Source organism: Lactuca virosa, chromosome 4 (assembly GCF_052849685.1).
Source record: "Lactuca virosa cultivar CGN04683 chromosome 4, Lactuca_virosa_CGN04683_v6, whole genome shotgun sequence".
Lineage (NCBI taxonomy): Eukaryota > Viridiplantae > Streptophyta > Magnoliopsida > Asterales > Asteraceae > Lactuca > Lactuca virosa.
The window spans coordinates 177,881,716-177,899,168 of record NC_136429.1 but is presented as its reverse complement, the minus strand read 5'-3'; the positions used below and the strand labels follow the sequence as shown (position 1 = coordinate 177,899,168).

The following is a 17,453-nucleotide window of genomic DNA, read 5'->3' as shown; positions in this document are numbered from 1 at the left end:
GTCCTTAATCCCACGTCCAAATAAATCCCTACAACACGAGTTGGAGCTCCCCAACTCGTCGAGTTCCAGCCCAAAACCCTAAAATATTGATACATAAATGATACCTGGACCAAGCGTTACAAATCTCCCTCACTTGAACTAGACTTCGTCCTCGAAGTCTGATGAGGCAAAAAGGTCCGGATAATGCTTCCTCATCTCATCCTCTGACTCCCAGATCCATTCGGAGCCTCTGCGGTGCTGCCATTGCACCTTAACTAGCCTCACTTCCTTGTTCCGTAGGACTTTCATTTTCCAGTCTAAAATTGCTATTGGCTTCTCCACATAATTCAGGCTCTCATCAACCTGGATATCATCCAAAGAAATGACTGCGACCTCATCAGCGACACACTTCCAAAGTTGGGACACGTGGAAGGTGTTGTGGATCTGGCTAAGCTGGACCGGTAGATCCAAATGGTAAGCCACCTTGCCCACCCGGACAGAAATCCTGAACGGACCAATAAATCGGGGCCCTAACTTGCCCCTCTTCCAAAACCTAATGACACCCTTCCATGGTGACACTTTCAGCAAAACAAAGTCTCCCACTTGGAACTCGAGATCCGAGCGACGCCGGTCAACATAGCTCTTCTGACGGCTCTGCGCGACCCGTAGCCTGTCGTGCACTTGCTGGATCAGCTCGGTAGTCTTAAGCACCACGTCGGTGCTTCCCGTGACTCGATGCCCAACCTCACCCTAACAAACTGGGGTCCTACACCTCCGACCATACAACATCTCAAACGGGGGTCGGTCGATACTAGCATGATAACTATTTTTATATGAAAACTCTACTAGTGGGAGGTATGTATCCCAACTCCCTCTAAAATCCAGTACGCATGCCCGAAGCATATCCTCGAGCTTCTGGATCGTCCTCTCGCTCTGGCCATCTGTCTGGGGGTGGTAAGTGGTGCTGAAATGTAACTGAGTTCCCAACTCTTCATGGAACTTCCTCCGAAACCTGGATGTAAAACGGAAATCCCGGTCAGAGACCACCGAAACTGGCACCCCGTACCTGACCACCACCTCTCGCACATAAATATCTGCTAATTTCTCAGCAGAGATGCTCTCGGAGATCGGAATAAAATGAGCACTCTTCGCCAACCTGTCCACAATGACCCATATGGAATCCACACCCCTCGCCGTCCTTGGTAACTTCGTGATGAAGTCCATGGTGATCTTTTCCCATTTCCACGTAGGAATGGGTAGCAGATGAACCTTGCCATGAGGCCTCTGATGTTCTTCACATCAGTAATATGAGGTTCACGTGGATTCGCCTGAAACCTGGCACAATAACAAACATCAAACACTATACCTGAACGACTTGATGTTAGATACATTAAGGACCCAATCATCTGTCGATATAGAGTTATATCTTCTGCTGGCTTGTCCAAGGATGGAGTAAGCTTTGTTCCGAATGCCATTGGAACCTTGACCTTTGAAGCTCCCACCATTCCGAATTTTGCAAGCAAGGTCTTCGTGTAGGCTTCATGGTTGATGAATATACCCTCTGAACTCTGTCTAATATTTAAACCAATGAAAAAGTTAATATCAACCATTGAGCTCATCTCAAATTTAGTTTCCATCAGTTTTCGGAACTCAACTGTTAATCTAGGATTACTGGATCTGAAAATGATATCATCAACGTAACTTTGGACGATCATTAGATGGTCACCATCTTTCTTACGAAAGAAGGTTGGGTCGACCGAACCTTGTTTAAATTTGGAATGTTTTAGAAATCGAGTTAGGGTTTCATACCACGTACGAGGTGCTTGTTTTAGACCATACACAACCTTTTCCAAAATGTAGCAATGATTTGGATATTTCTCATTTATGAAACCTGGTGGCTGTTCCACATAGACTGTTTCCTCTAGTTCACCATTCAGAAACGCACATTTCACGTCCATTTGATAGACTTTGAAATTTTTATGTGCTGCATAAGCAAGGAAAATCCGAACATATTCTAGCCTTGCAACCGGTGCGAATGTCTCTTCATAGTCTATGCCTTCCTCCTGGCAGTATCCTTTCACAACTAATCGAGCCTTGTTTCGAATCACATTGCCTTAATTGTCAAGCTTATTCCGAAATACCCATTTTAATCCTACAAGTGATGCATCCTTCGGAGTTGGTATCAACCTCCAAACTTTGTTGTGCTCAAACTCATGGAGTTCTTCCTGCATAGCTTACACCCAATCAGAATGATTAAGAGCAATCTTCACAGTTTTAAGCTCTATTTTGGAAATAAATGAGTTAAACATGCAAAATTCCATTTTGGAGAATAATGTAGTTTGATTCACTTTTTGTTGTGGCCTTGTGAGAACTCCTGAGGATGAGTCTCCAATAATGTGACTTGTTGGATGATCTTTAGTCCACTTTTACATAGGTGGATAGTTCGGATCATATGATTGATTATGTTCTGGAATAACTTCCTCAAATTCCAATTGTACATCAGAATCATCATTTGGAATAGGATCCTCCCCCTGGAAGTTTGCATGGGACTCTATGTTTGGAGTTGGATCCTCCCCCTGGAATGGAATATAAATGTTGACTTCTGGATCTAAATTTTCCCCGTGAACAGGTGTATTGGTTGTGGAGGTTGAAGTGGAACCCTCCCCATGAACTGGAACATTAGTAACTTGTGGTTGAGGTGGAATTTCAGAAGCCTTCGAAACTGGTGGCTCTTTTCCAGGATCTTTGGCAACATCATCAATGATTTTCTTCAGTTCATCCTCCTTATTATCTTTTTCATTTGATTTTGAAGAAATAGATTTTTCCGGCTCATCAAAAAAATTCATGAATTCCTCATATAAGTTCATTAGAGGAATCGTCTGAGAAGGTGTCGACGGAAAGATTTCTTTAGATGGACAATCAGCTTTCTGATACTTCTTTAGATAATTATCGTCAAAGGTGACATAATAGGTTTCCTTTATCTTTTTGGATTTCTTGTTCAGAACCCCATATGCCTTTGAAGTAAGAGAGTACCCTAAAAAGATTCCTTCGTCTGCTTTCACATCGAATTTGTTTCTTTGCTCTTTGGAATTCAATATAAAACACCTAGAACCAAAGACATGAAAGAACTTAACGTTAGGTTTTCGTTTATTCAGAATCTCATAAGGTGTGATTAAGAATCTTTTGTTTATCAGTGAGCGGTTCTGAGTGAAACAAGCAGTTCTGATAGCATCAGCCCAAAAGTAAAGTGGAAGGTTCGCACAGGATAACATCGTCCTTGCAGCTTTGCAAAGAGAGCGGTTTCGTCTTTCAACTACACCGTTCTGCCGAGGAGTGAAAAGAGCAGAGAAATTGTGAGCAACTCCTTTGTCAGTTAAGAATTCTTTAAACACTTGGTTTTTAAATTCCGAACCGTTGTCGTTGCGAACTTTCTGAACGGGCTTTCGCAATTGAAGCTCTATTTGCTTGATGAAATCCTTTAGCATTGAAGTGGCATTTGATTTTTATCTAAGAAAGAAAACCCAAGTAAATCTTGAAAAGTCATCGATAATAACAAGAATATACTTATTACCACCAATGCTTTCAATGGCAGATGGGCCACCAAGATCGATGTGCAAAAGTTCCAGTGGCTCGATTTCTTTGTTATTGATAATTGTTGAGTGACTTTTACGACTTTGCTTTCCTAGCTCACAAGCTGCACATAGATGTTCCTTCTCAAACTTTAGAAGATGGAGTCCTCGTACAAGATTGCCAAGTACAAGTTTGTTGATGTCCTTGAAATTCAAATGTGAGAGCCTTCGGTGCCATAGCCAACTATCATCCGAAGATTCTTTCATAAAAAGACATATGGATGGATTCCCATTTATCAATTTTAAGTACAAAGGATACATTTCTCCCTTTCTTTTGGATTTCAGAAGCACTGCTTTTGTTTTCTTCTCTATTATTTCAGAACCCTCATCATCGAATGACAATTTTAACCCTGTACCTACAACCAACTGAGAAATGCTTATCAAATTATGTTGCAGGCCTTCTACATAGGCTACCTTCCGAATAGAGAATTCTCCATTCGTAATCATCCCGTAGCCTTTACCTACGGCGTTGTTTCCAAATTTGACTTTTCCGTCATCCTCTAACTATCGATATTCTCTCAGTTCTTTTCTCCTTCCAGTCATGTGACACGAACAGCCATCGTCGATGTACCATTCAGAGTCGTACTGTTAGTCACGCATTTCTTAAGAACGGGAAGAATTTTATTCTTGTGAGGATTACCTACAAAATTCAGAGAGATTTAGGAACTCAAACCTTCTTAGGTCCTTGTGAGGATTTCTTAAGAACGGGAAGAGTTTTATTCTTATCAACCCAAAAAGATCTTTTTAGCAAAACACTATTCTCCCCCTTTAAATATTTTAAAAAGCTTCATTTTATGCTCACCAAGATTAGTTTCAACTATATTAGCTTTTCGTTGAATAAATTCTTTGGTTTTCTTAGCCACCTTTTTCGCAAATGCCTTTTCCTCCCTTTTCAAGTTAGGTTCGTATTCCTCGAGAGAAATCTCTGGTTCCGAAATAACTTTACTTTTTCCCTTAACATCTTTTGATGTGTTGACAGATTTTAAAAAAATGTGTTTTAGGAGGACAATTGGATTTAGGATTTTCAAAAGGTTTTGAAACTTGTGGTTTTGAAACCTGTGGTTTGGAAAAAGGTTTAGATTGTAGTTTCTGAATAGGAGATGAATTCGTATTTCGAGTTGAAGAGCTTTATGAATTAACAGAATTTTGATTGGAATTCTTATTTTTCCAGAAGCGTTTTCTTTCTTGCAAGTTTTTCCTATATCTAGCATTCAGTTGTCGTTTCTTAGCAATCAGTTCCTCAGCTGACTTATGAATGTTAGTTTTAGGTTTCTCTTTTCTGACTGGCGTGTCAGTTCATTCATAAGACGTTTCACGTGGGACATTTTTAGTGCCACTCGGACCAGCTTTATCGTAACAAGGGTTAACACAGTTCAGTGGTTCTGCAACATATCTCCCTTTCGTTTTCCATGAGGTCATTTCGGAAAGACCTTTGGTTTCATCTGTATTGTCAATAGGACCTAACCAAAAGAATTCGTTGCACCCTTCTCTTTATCATTATCTACCAGGGATGTTAGTTCTGAAGTGTCATTTTTGTTCAGTCCTGTTTTTACGAAAACTTGATTCGGAACTGTTTTTACTTTTGGAAAAACTGTGGCTTTTGCTTTTAAAACACTCGAACCTTTATTTTCTACAACACGAACATATTCAATTGAATTTTCAGAAATCAACTTTTTCTTTGGTTCAGCCGCATTTTTTACAAACTCATAACAATCTATCTCATCCTCTACAGAAATTTCACTCATGTCGCTTTCATCAAATTCAAAAACGTTTTCAGTATCAAAAGTATTTTCTGAACTTAATTTTGTTCACAACGAATCAAAATTTTTCACAATATTAGATTTAATTTGTTCTTTATCTTTATCATCCAACATTTGTTTCAACATATTCTTATGTTCTTTGGACTGAATGTATGGTTCTATTTTGTCAAGCCCAATTTTGTACGAATCGGAAACATCATCAGAAGAAACAATAGATTCACACGTATAGCATTCTGCATCAATTTCATCCTTTTTCAATTCAAGAAAGGGTAAAATCATTTTGTGTATACCTTTACCTATTTCACAATCAAGATGCAGTTGAGTAATATTGAAATATAGACGCTTAGCAATTAAATTAGAAAATATTCCTTTGTTTCAAAAGTGCTAAATTTTCTCTCTTAAGATAAATGACATCATCCTTTGACCTAGTGAGCTCTAATTCCAACTTCTCTATCCACATTATTCTCTCTTTAATTTTATTTGTTACCCTGCTGATTTGATCAGTTAAATTAGCATTACTAAGACGAGTTCGCTTTATAATATCACTAAAATTAGAAACGATATAATTTAAATCGTCTAGTTAGGTTTCATAACGAGTAACTGGAATATTAAGAGATTTAAGTATAGAGTGTACCTTGTCGATGAACTTCTCGCATTCTTTCACCTGTTCAGAAACAGGCTTCGTAGCAAAACAATTTTCAGAGGCCTGGCCGCCATTAGTCGCATACCCTCTCTGAACCATTAGACATATCCCTTCATACTCCTGCAAATCAGACTTTGCTACAAAACACCCATCGTGTGTGGGTTTTCGAACCTCCTCATCTTCTGAATCTATGGACCATACTTCAACACGTCCATCTGCGTCACTACCTTTCTGTATAATCAAAGTAGGCTTTGCGTTTGCATCACTCTTCTTCATAAGCTCCTCTATCTTTTGAAGATAGTAAGCTTCGTTCTTCTCTGTTTCTTTCTTTTCATTCATCCTTCGCGGCATACATTCTTTGGCAAAATGATTCTTGCCATGACAGAAATTGCAGTCATAGCCTGAATCTCCCAGAAGCTTTTTCTCCTGCTTGTCCTCATCCTTTTGAGAGTTCTTGAAGCTTTCTTCTCTTGTCTTTTCTGAACTAAAGTATCCCTGTCTGTTCCTGTTCTTGAATCGACCAAAATTCTTTTTGATGAACTTTTTGGTATTAGACACCATCAAAGCATATTCTTCTTTGGTAAGTTCACTGTCTGAAAAATCTGATTCGGAATCTTCTTCAGCAACCTTCTTGCCTTTCGCAACCAAATCTAACGAACCAAGACACGAGATACAATCTTTACGTCCTTCGTAACCTCATCTTCATGGGATCTAAGAATTCCCACAAGCTTCTCCAGAGAGTAACTCTTGAACTGTTCATGAGCTTTCACTGTAGATACAACTGTTTTCCATTCAGACCTTAATCCATTCATAAACGTAACTTTTTGCTCTATCTTTTCATGCCTGAGATCGTGTTTAAGCATCCTGCTTAATAGATGATTAAAACGATTGAATGTTTGATCCTGTTTTTCATCAGGCTTTTGAACAAAAGCTCCAAACTCTGACAAGAGTAATGTTTGTACAGAGTGTTCCAAATCAACGTCTCTAGAATAAAGCTCTTTTAATCTATCCCATATCTCCTTTTCTGTCTCACATGCACTCACCAGACGAAAGGTGTATGGAGGAAGAGCAAACCTTATTATTCTCATCGCCTTGATGTTGCTCAACAGCTTATCTTTTTCATCTTGAGGAATATCTTTATTTTCAACAAGAAGTGTATTGTATTCGGATTGAGTCTTGATGACCTTCCTGGTAGCCATGTGAGCGTATGTCTCCTGCGTCATGGATTCCCATATTATGGTTCCATGATCTTCAATGCCGAGAACATAGTCTTCAAAGTGCAGTGTCCAGACTTCATAATCATGTGAGAAAAGGATTGGGATCCTACTAGTAGATCTGATACTACTATAAAGATTGAAAGAAAGAGTATGAGGATCTTCGTGTTGCATGATGTCGAGATTCACAAAGATTGGTATAGAATCAGATGTGTAAAACAATAATCGAGTTGAAGGTAAAAATCAGGATTTAGATCTGCCATCTATAAACGATAGAAACATTCAAAACGACAAGAACAGAGCCAATAAAAATCAAAACCCTAACAGAACTCGACAGAAGACTAGCGTATGAGTTACAGTATCTCCTGCTCTAATACCAATTATAGAAACAATAAAAACTTAGATCGATAGATTCTATAAACGTTAGTGAATAATCAATAGGAACAATGAAGATCAAATAGTGCCGAATGCTTATATTGAATAGCTTTAGAAGAGTTCAACGTGAACTTCTCTATGAAACCTAGATATGGAAATACAATCGTTAACCCTAGAAGGATACATGCATGCACATTAAATAGTCTAACCCTAGCAAAGCATAAACACGGATGGACAGGCCCAAGCTATTTAAAATAAGACTATTCTGGTACCATACATTTTGACACAACACTTTTATGACCCAACGTCAGGGTAAAAGTCCATTTTACCCCTTTCCTTACTTTGCCAAAAATCCGAAGACCAATCCACTAGCATCATAAGCCCAAATCCCTTAAATGACACCATAAGGCCCAATAAGGCCCAATATCCAAATTCGGCCCAAACCCATCATGAGCCTAATCCAAGAAGGCCTAATATCCTAAAATGCCCAAAATATCCAATGGTCAACCCTGGTCAAACTTTTGGTCAGTGGTCCAAGGTCAAAAGGTCAACAAATCAAGAAAACCCAAACAGACTCAGTACGCCCCGCGTACTCAGATGGTACGCCCAACATACACCGAGTTGGCCTAGTACGTGTTGCGTACCAGGAGGTACGCCCCGCGTACGTACACTGCTCACAATCCACTTAGAAAATGTTTTAATCCCTTAATCCAGTACTTCAATGCTCAGATCTAGTTCCAAATCATGCCTTAATCCATAAATTCCTTAACTTTGAGCTTTTGCATGGCTCAAAGGGTCCCAAATCCAAATTCTTACTTTACAACTTCAACAAAGAGGCTAATACACATACATGTGCCATAAACCACCCCAAACAAGAGCTATCCAAAGAGATGCCAAGATGAGAGCTTTTTTACTTTCAATAGGTTGCAAAAGATGAGTAACTTCTGGATCTCCAAGCTCCACTCCAAATGATGATCCTTCAACAACCTTCAATCTCTACAAAATGCTCAAGAACACTCCAAAATCACTCACAAGATCTTAAGAACTCCAAGATGGTGGCTAGGGTCGATATTAGGGTTTAGGAGGTATGGAGGCTGATAAGAGGCAAGGCTCAAAGTATAAATGAAGCTTAAATATGGGTAAAACCCTAGAAATTAGGGTTTCTATCTGAAGGGAGTACGCTCCGCGTACCCCTTAGTACGCCCAGCGTACTCAAACGGTCTTCGCGATCTGATCACCCACTACGCCCTGCATACACAACGAGTACGCCCCGCATACTCGATAAACCTCAACAACACTTAAATTTAATTTGGCCATAACTCCTTCGTTCTAAGTCCATTTTTGACGATCCTTATATCCACGGAAAGGTGACGAGAATACCTACACTTCTATCAACTCACCCCCGGCTTAAGACTTTCCGAACAGAAACCCAAAATTCATAAAGACTCGAACTGTCAATTTACGGTTATACCCTTGGGCTCCAAAACGCAATCAAACTCTCAGATCACCTAATATATACTACCCACATCCAAAAAGGGTCCAATTATCTCTTTCCCCAAGGCCCTAAGCCTTGTGACAACTGATGTTCGGGCCACGGCCCCGAATAATGAATCGATTTAAAACTGGGTGTTACATATTACAACTAAACTTGAAACATAGACGCAAGTTTCAGATGAATACCAATACTACCACAATTGCTAAATTGAATAACTTCCAACTCAAGTCTCGGTCCTCGGGACTCCGGTTGTCCCATGACGACCGTCGGGTAACTGCCAAGCCAAGGGTGTAGGATCCAACACCTCACTGAGAAAAGGATAACAAGCTCTTATGTGGATGTCTTGACCGCAATGGAAACAAACTCGTGCCCTCTGCTTGCAATCTCTACCAAAATGTCCCTCCTCGCCACACCTGTGACATATAAAAGATATGTGCCTCCCTCTAACTAATCCTGAACTCTGGCCGACAGACTAGAACCGCTTCGCTGCAGGCTAGGACTTATCCTGAGCCTGACACTGCTCCCTCTCCTGGGTCTCTATCTCAATATCTCACCTCCTTGCGACATCTTGAAGCTCAGTGAGAGAACCATAACGATGGGTGGACACGAACTGTCGGATATCCGTCTTGAGCATACTCAAGTATCGAGTCATCCGAGCCTACTCTAAAGCAGCGACCTCATGACTGAACAAAGCCCTCTCAGTCAACATCTTGGTGATCTCTGTCACCGACTCGGTCGTCTGTCTTAGATCCAGGTACTCTTGGGCCAGTCTCACCCTCTCTACCAAGGGAACATACCTTAAACGGAACATCTCCGAGAACTGCTCCCAAGTCATCACGACCCACTGATCAGGAGTATAAGAACTAGTCACCAGTCTCCACCAATCGTTTGCTCCCAACCTGAGAAGTTTTAGGGTGCACTTGACCTTCTGGTCATCCAGACAAGAACACGTGAAGAAACAACCCTCTACATCAGACAGCCATCTCATTGCCACAATCGGGTCCGAGACCCCATCAAACTTTGGGGGCTTTGTATTTTCGAAGTCCCGATACTGGAAAGCTCTCCCAGCGTCAAACTCGGCCACAGCGACAGCCGTGGTAGCTGCAGCAGCGGCAGTCTCAGAAAGTGCAGTGTATCGGTCATCGAATAACTCCATCATAGTGGTCTTGATAGTCCCAAACAGCTTCGGTATTTGCTCCCAGACAATGGAAAAAACCTCCTCATGAATGATCTCCCTGACTCGGTCAATCCTGGCCCATCCTGGCCACCAGCTCCAGCTCCTGACCCTGAACCTCCAATAGCCGCCATATTGAAAAATATATCAATGAAAGATCAGACATCACAATACAGTGCTCAACACACCATGTCCTACTCCTATTAGTTCCTTAGTAGCCTCGGAATTCCTCCTAAATCTCATACGGATCCTATGCTTTTAGTAGTACGGGCCCATACTACCTTCCATACCTATCCGTAGTCGATTCAGAATTCATCACATGGTCTTAAGTCACTGCAGTAGACTACTCCTAGGTATGCTAACACCCACTTCTCCTGTGAGCTACAACTAAATTCCTAGGCACCCTTCCTAGGATTACTTTTGCTCATGTACCACTGGTTGCTTTTGTTCATGCATATTGTCCACAATACGGGGTCAGGTAGACTGTCAAATAATCAACTCTGCCCTAAATCCACAACCAGACAAGGAATAGGAAGTAAGTCCAAGTCGATCATTCTAAGGTTATTCAATCCCGATGATATACAACTAATCAACATACACACAACAATTACATAATCAAAAGCATATATCAGGTAAGCAACTCCCTATATCAAAAGGCATCACAGAAATTAGGCATTTATTTACAACGGTTTCTAAAAAACCTTATCCACTAGCATGATTTTAAAACAATTCATATATCAGCAAAAATTAAAATTCAACAAACATAACAAGTATGGGTATTTTGGGAACCACTCTCCTTTTCGGGCTCTGGCTGACTGTACACACCACATCCTACTGAAAGGTCAAAGTTAATTCAAGGCCCACGTTTCCGATCCCAAGCCAACAATCAAACAAGAACATGACAAGAAACCGAGCCCATGTCCTTAGCCCAACTCTTTTATTATAAATTATTTTCTTCAAAACGTTTTGCAAAATCTCTCGGATCCTAGTTTGAGACTGGATCCACACAAGTGTGAATCCAATTCACTCAAACCAGGGCTCTGATACCAACTTGTAACATCCCATTTTCACAACCAAAATTTTTCATTTTTATTAAGGTAAAACTTCCCAATTTATAAATCCATTATTAAGAAAACCATTTATTTCAAATTACATTTATTAAAAATCCTCAATGTTGTTGATGATTGTGTACAGTCCCACCTTCGCCTTCCCGTAGGCACCGATGATACCTGAAACAATAAACAACTTGGTAAGCATAAAGCTTAGTGAGTTTCCCCCAAAATACCACATACGATGAAGATACAAACATGCATAACGGCCTACAACCTCCCGGTTGGAATGCCCAGGCCCAATCAGTCCTCGCACTGGAATTACCAGGGTTTGTTGTCCTATTGCCTCAACCCAACCGCTCTTCCTGAGCCTTCGTGCCTTCGGCTTACAGCCGTCCCGCACCGAGTATCTTGGCCTGCAGCACAAAGCAGGACCGCCTCAACCCAAACCAAACACAACATGTGGACATGTGAACAATCAATTATCAAGTAGGCACATAATACATGCAACATCAATCATACAACTCACTATTGCCTACTAGTCCTCTCACAACATACAGTCCTGCTACCAACTAACCTCCATAGAATGCGTAACCATAAGTAACCAGACGTGAGATAGCCACCCGAGCAGATAATCCTACTCTAGAGCCACAACCAAACAAGGAACATGCAAGAGAGCCTAGACCAAGAGTTCTCAGGCTATCCTACATGACCACATACATTCCCTAAGGGAACTCCGTAGATGACAACCAACAAGTACAAATAACATACAGTTCTATAGATTATTACAACAAAGCAACATACTCAATATCAGGAGACAGATCAAACAGATCATTACAGCATCGCAACATACTCGATACCAGAACACAGATGTAACAGATCACTACAACATAACAGCATACTAAATATCAATAATCCAAGGAATGCATGGCCGTATATACTCAGAGGTGAGATAGTCACTCGGACAAGTGATCCTACTCTAGAACCACAACCAAATAAGGAACATGTAAGAGAGCTTAGATCAAGAGTCCTCAGTTTATCCTATATGACTATATACAGTCCCTAAGGCATACCTCTACTAACAGATAACCAAAACTAGTGGGCTAACATTTGTGCCTTCGACCCACGGGTACAGTGAGGCAAAACTCACCTCGATATGTAGGAACCACCGTAGCAACGAAGAATTCTAACAGCTTCAACTCACTTCCAATCACATAGAGGAAGATACTAGAGTCAATCCCCGATCACAGGTTATAGTCACTTGCAACAGTGACTACCTCACATGAAATGACGATTAGGGTTCCACATAAAATGTCGATTAGGGTTAAGTAAGGACACTTAACCCATTAAGGACTTAATCACCTAAGGGTAGGATTGATTAAGGTTTGACTTAGTCATTCTCGAGTATAATAATAATCCAAGCAATAGCTCAAATACGCGCCCGATCATTGTCCAAAATAGAGCTCCCCGATTCTAGGGTTTTCCACATAAAATCATAACTAGGGTTAGTGTTCCACACTTAAGCCCTTAAGGACTTAATTCATTAAGTCCAATACTGCATTAAGTTAATTGTAGGGCATTATTGAGTATAATTTAAAGTTCAATTAGCAATTCAACGCGGGTCCCGACAAAACTCCAAAACTAGGGTTTTCTTGACATTAGGGTTTCCAACCCAAACACGTGCAACTCGGACTAAGGTTAGATTCTTAGGTAAATTAATGTGTAATAATTCGGGCACCACCCACTGCCACCTCGGGCAGTGGTGGCCGGCGACGGTCCGAGGAGGCAGCCACCCACTCGCGGCGGTGGTGGCATAACAGCCACACGAAAACACACACACCACATTACACGCACACAGCCACCTCACACGGTGGCTGGTGGCGGCGGAAAAAGGCAGCAAGGGCGGAAACCACCATGGTTGGCTGCCATGGTGGTTCTCTTCGTTTTCCGGCCAGCCAAGACGCACCCACACACACTTCACGACTTGCAGCAGCAATACACACACGAAATATGAGCTCTAATACTGAAACACGAACCCAAACGCAACCACCCTCATGGTGGCATGCGACAGTCGGAGCAACAACAGCAACACACGACAACCGCTCGGAGCGGCGGTGGCGGCAACGACGTAGCGACAGAAAAGAGGTGGAGAAGAGAAGGTTCGTGACCTCTAACCGAGAACGACAGCAGCGACAGCCCCGGGCTTCGTTCTTCCTATCTCCCCGACTGACACGACGTCGGATCGCGATTCTCGTCTTCGTCGGTCACGGGAGCAGCGGCGATGGTTGGCTTCGGTGGTTCACGATGGCGTCAAGGAGGTGGCGGCGATGGCTGGAAGTTGGAGGGATAAGGTGGCGGCTGCACAAATTTTGGGTTAGGGTTTGGGGCTGCATTTTAAACGAAGGAACAAGGGGAGGGTGGAGGTGACGGGTTTTAGTCCCGCCTCCACCTTTCAAACTTATGGCCAATTTTTACACTTTCGGTCCCTCCTTCTCTATTCTTTCCAATTCAAATCCATAATTTACTCTATAGCCCACTGCTTCCAAAAATCTATTCAATACTAGTCCGAAAGTTACGCTTTAACCCCTAATACTCTAATAATTTATTACGGATTTAGGGCTAACATAAAAATATAATCTCTGGGTTTTAGGGTTTATTATTTATTTACTTATTTTATTTTACTTTAAACGGAATGTTACAAAAATTGTCGGTTCGGTTTGGTTTCACCCCAAAACCGACTCAAATCAACCCGTGCATACCCCTACTCTATGGACTCGTTTGTCGTTTTTGGAAAGCTCTCCTTTTTAGTAATGTTTTGGCATTTGAGTGTGTCATTTAGTCATTTTTGGCAAAATTTCTTTAAAATAAAATCCATAGCAAATAAAGTTTCATAGTCATGAATATGATTATATTTGAAAATATGATGCATGACTACCTCAAACCAACACATACTCAAAAAAATGTTGCTAACAAAAGCATGTCCAAATATTGTTGTTAAAAAATTCTATCTAAAAATATCATCTACTATGAAATTTATTGTCCTAAGACTACACAAGTATTTAGGAAAATAAAGCAATATTAAAAATATGTTATGAACTTCATGTTTAAATGACTATGGTTATATAAGTCATGATTATCCACATATTGGAAAAATATAACTACAAATTAAACAGTTTTTTTTCCTCTATCAGCTTTAGAACATAAAGATATGCAACATTACCTTTTCGCTGATTTCTTTTCAAAGGGAACACGCAAACAAAAGTTGTTATCCTTTTCCCTATTTTCTCTTGTTTTTTTTTTTTTTTTTTTTTACTAGACTTGAAAATACATAAATTACTCAATTAAATACTAGTAAACAAATCACATTAAAATATATATATTTTTACAATAATTAGTTAATCACAAGATCAACTTATGGAATGGTGTCATTTTAACCTCTCTTTAACGGAGCGCGTGCGTTTCACTCGCGTTTGGGACATTGAATTCATCATCTGCCATTATTAACATAAAACTTCGCATAGTCATATCATATCTCACTCTTTTCTTCCTCCACCTTCAACACACCGACCTTGCAGACCGAAACGCCGGCAATGAAGCTGTCGGAAAATGAAGCCGATGTCGTCGAGGCTTCTAACCTCCAGCTTCTTCAATCTCTACTCGACTCAATCCCTCACACAGTATCCTTCAAAGGAAAATGGTCTATCATCGGAACGAAGCTTTCCGATCTCAAATCCAAACTTTCCGACCTCTCCGACTTCCCCTCCAACCCTCTCTCCGTCGATATCCTCCGCCCCCTCTCCCAAACACTCTCTCAAGCCCTTTCCTTGTCGCTCATTTGTCACAGAGCCAATCCTCCTGGCGGGAAGCTGAAGACACAAAACGAAGTTGATTCGATCTCAGCGAAAGTCGATAGCCACATCAAGGATTGCGAGGTGTTGATAACAAGCGGTGTTCTCCACGACGGCGTTGTTTCCACCAGCTCAGCATCAGTTTCAAAGAGGGAATCGATACGAGTCGAGTCGAGAAATTTGATAACTCGGTTGCAGATCGGGTCGACCGAGTCGCGAAACTCGGCTCTCGACTCGCTCCTTGGGTTACTACAAGAAGATGATAAAAACGTGTTGATCGCTGTAGCTCAGGGAGTGGTTCCCGTGCTCGTACGTCTACTGGATTCCAGCTCGACATCGGAAATCAAGGAAAAAACGGTAACCGCCATTGCTAGGGTTTCAACAGTTGATTCGAGCAAACACGTATTAATCGCCGAAGGACTTTTGTTGCTCCATCATCTTCTACGAGTTCTCGAATCAGGTAGCGGATTTGCCAAAGAAAAAGCTTGTATCGCGCTTAATGCTTTATCCACTACCAAAGAAAATGCAAGGGCAATTGGGTCACGAGGTGGGATTTCATCGTTACTCGAGATTTGCCTGGCTGGAACTCCAAGCTCACAAGCCATCGCCGCCGGAGTACTCCGGAACTTAGCTAATTTCGCTGATACCAGAGAGAATTTCTTCGAAGAAGACGCAACTCCTGTACTTCTAACACTTGCTAGCTCCGGAACTGTTCTAGCTCGAGAATATTCAATTGCGTGTTTGAGTAATCTGGTTAGGGACGATGACAATCTGAAACTAGTAATTGTTCGAAAAGGCGCCATGGATAGTTTACGAACTTTCTGGGATTCCGCCCCTTCTGTTCGGAGCTTAGAGGTGGCAGTCGAATTCTTAAAAAACCTAGCATCCGACGAACGCTTAGTGGACTACATTATTACAGACGATTTTCTACAGAGAATCATCGACGTATTAAGCTGTGGTGTATTAGGTGTACGAATTCAATCCGCTAAAGCAATTTTCCGGCTAGCATGTAACACCAAATCCAGAAAAGAATTAGGCGAACAAGGTTGCATTCCGCCATTGATAGCAATGTTGGACGGGAAAGCAATTGAAGAAAAACAAGCAGCTTCAAAGGCATTATCAACAATCTTGATTTACACAGGAAACCGAAGAATTTACAAAAAGGAACAAAGAGGAATCGTTAGTGCAGTTTCACTGTTGGATCCTTCCATTCCGAATCTAGATAAGAAATACCCTGTTTCCATTTTAATGTCTTTAACCCATTCGAAGAAATGCCGCATACAGATGGTGAATTCAGGTGCTTTATTGCATTTACAAAAGCTTGTAGACATGGAAGTCGAAGGTGCACGAAAGTTACAGGAGACCATAGGTCGTGGGAAGCTATGGGGTGTTTTCTCAAGGCCTTAAAAGATCATATAATCCTTCTCAAAAATCTGTATGTATCATCTGTTTATTTTTGTTCATAATTTTCTTGTTAGTATCTTTTAGTTGAGAAGTCAATTCCATCTTTCTAGTATAAATTAAAATCATCTGAAATATAATATGTCTTTAATTTTGTTTGGTGACCTAACTTGCATTAAAGATGTAATCTTTCCCACTGAACCTCAATATTTCAATAAATATCAGTACTTCAATTGACTTTCTCATTGATTTCTTTATCTTCTTTACTTTCTAAATTTCCATTTTTTTAAATCTTTTTTATCTTAATTAAATGTCCCATATAAAATCGATAAATCGCTTTCAATACTTGCATAACATTCATAAAACTTGATATAGTCATACACCATAACTATCAATTTCATTTTCTGAAATTATTGCCTTACAATAATTTCTGTTAATTCACAATCCACATGCTATACAGGATTTTCTGGGACAATATTTGCTGACAAAGACTGCTTAACTGATGTGGGAATTTTTGGTCATAATTGATCTCTCAAATATATTATTCTAGGAAGTATATTTATTAAGGTCAAATTTCAAAAAAGCCCTTAAAAAATCTTTTTATGTGAAAAGCTAACCGATTTTTAGTAGGTAAATTATAACTTAAATGAAAATTTTTAAGTTATTCATGATTTTTTTTGGTTAAAAAATGCAATGAATAAGACTCAAAATGTAAAGATACCTCTAAAATTTTCCATAAATAAATAAAGAAAGTTCTATGAAACCCTCACATAGACTATGCTTTAAAAGTTGGTTACTTTAGAGTTGACAAATTATATTTAGAAATTATTTTCTTGAGCTATAATCATGATTTTTGAAGTGTTAAAAACGGTTGGTAGTGGTAGGG

General features: G+C 40.4%; 1 protein-coding gene across 1 annotated transcript; it reads left to right on the top strand.

The window, feature by feature from the left end:
* Positions 1-14,829: 14,829 nt before the first annotated feature.
* Positions 14,830-16,810, top strand: LOC145107752 (uncharacterized). The gene has a single exon (XM_079044702.1). It carries the CDS (start codon positions 14,909-14,911, stop codon positions 16,571-16,573), a length of 1,665 nt encoding a protein of 554 aa, XP_078900828.1. The 5' UTR covers positions 14,830-14,908; the 3' UTR covers positions 16,574-16,810.
* The last annotated feature ends 643 nt before the right edge of the window (positions 16,811-17,453 follow it).

Excerpts from the sequence above, each read along its gene's own strand:
- LOC145107752 (XM_079044702.1), top strand. The coding sequence starts at position 14,909 with ATGAAGCTGTCGGAAAATGAAGCCGATGTCGTCGAGGCTTCTAACCTC.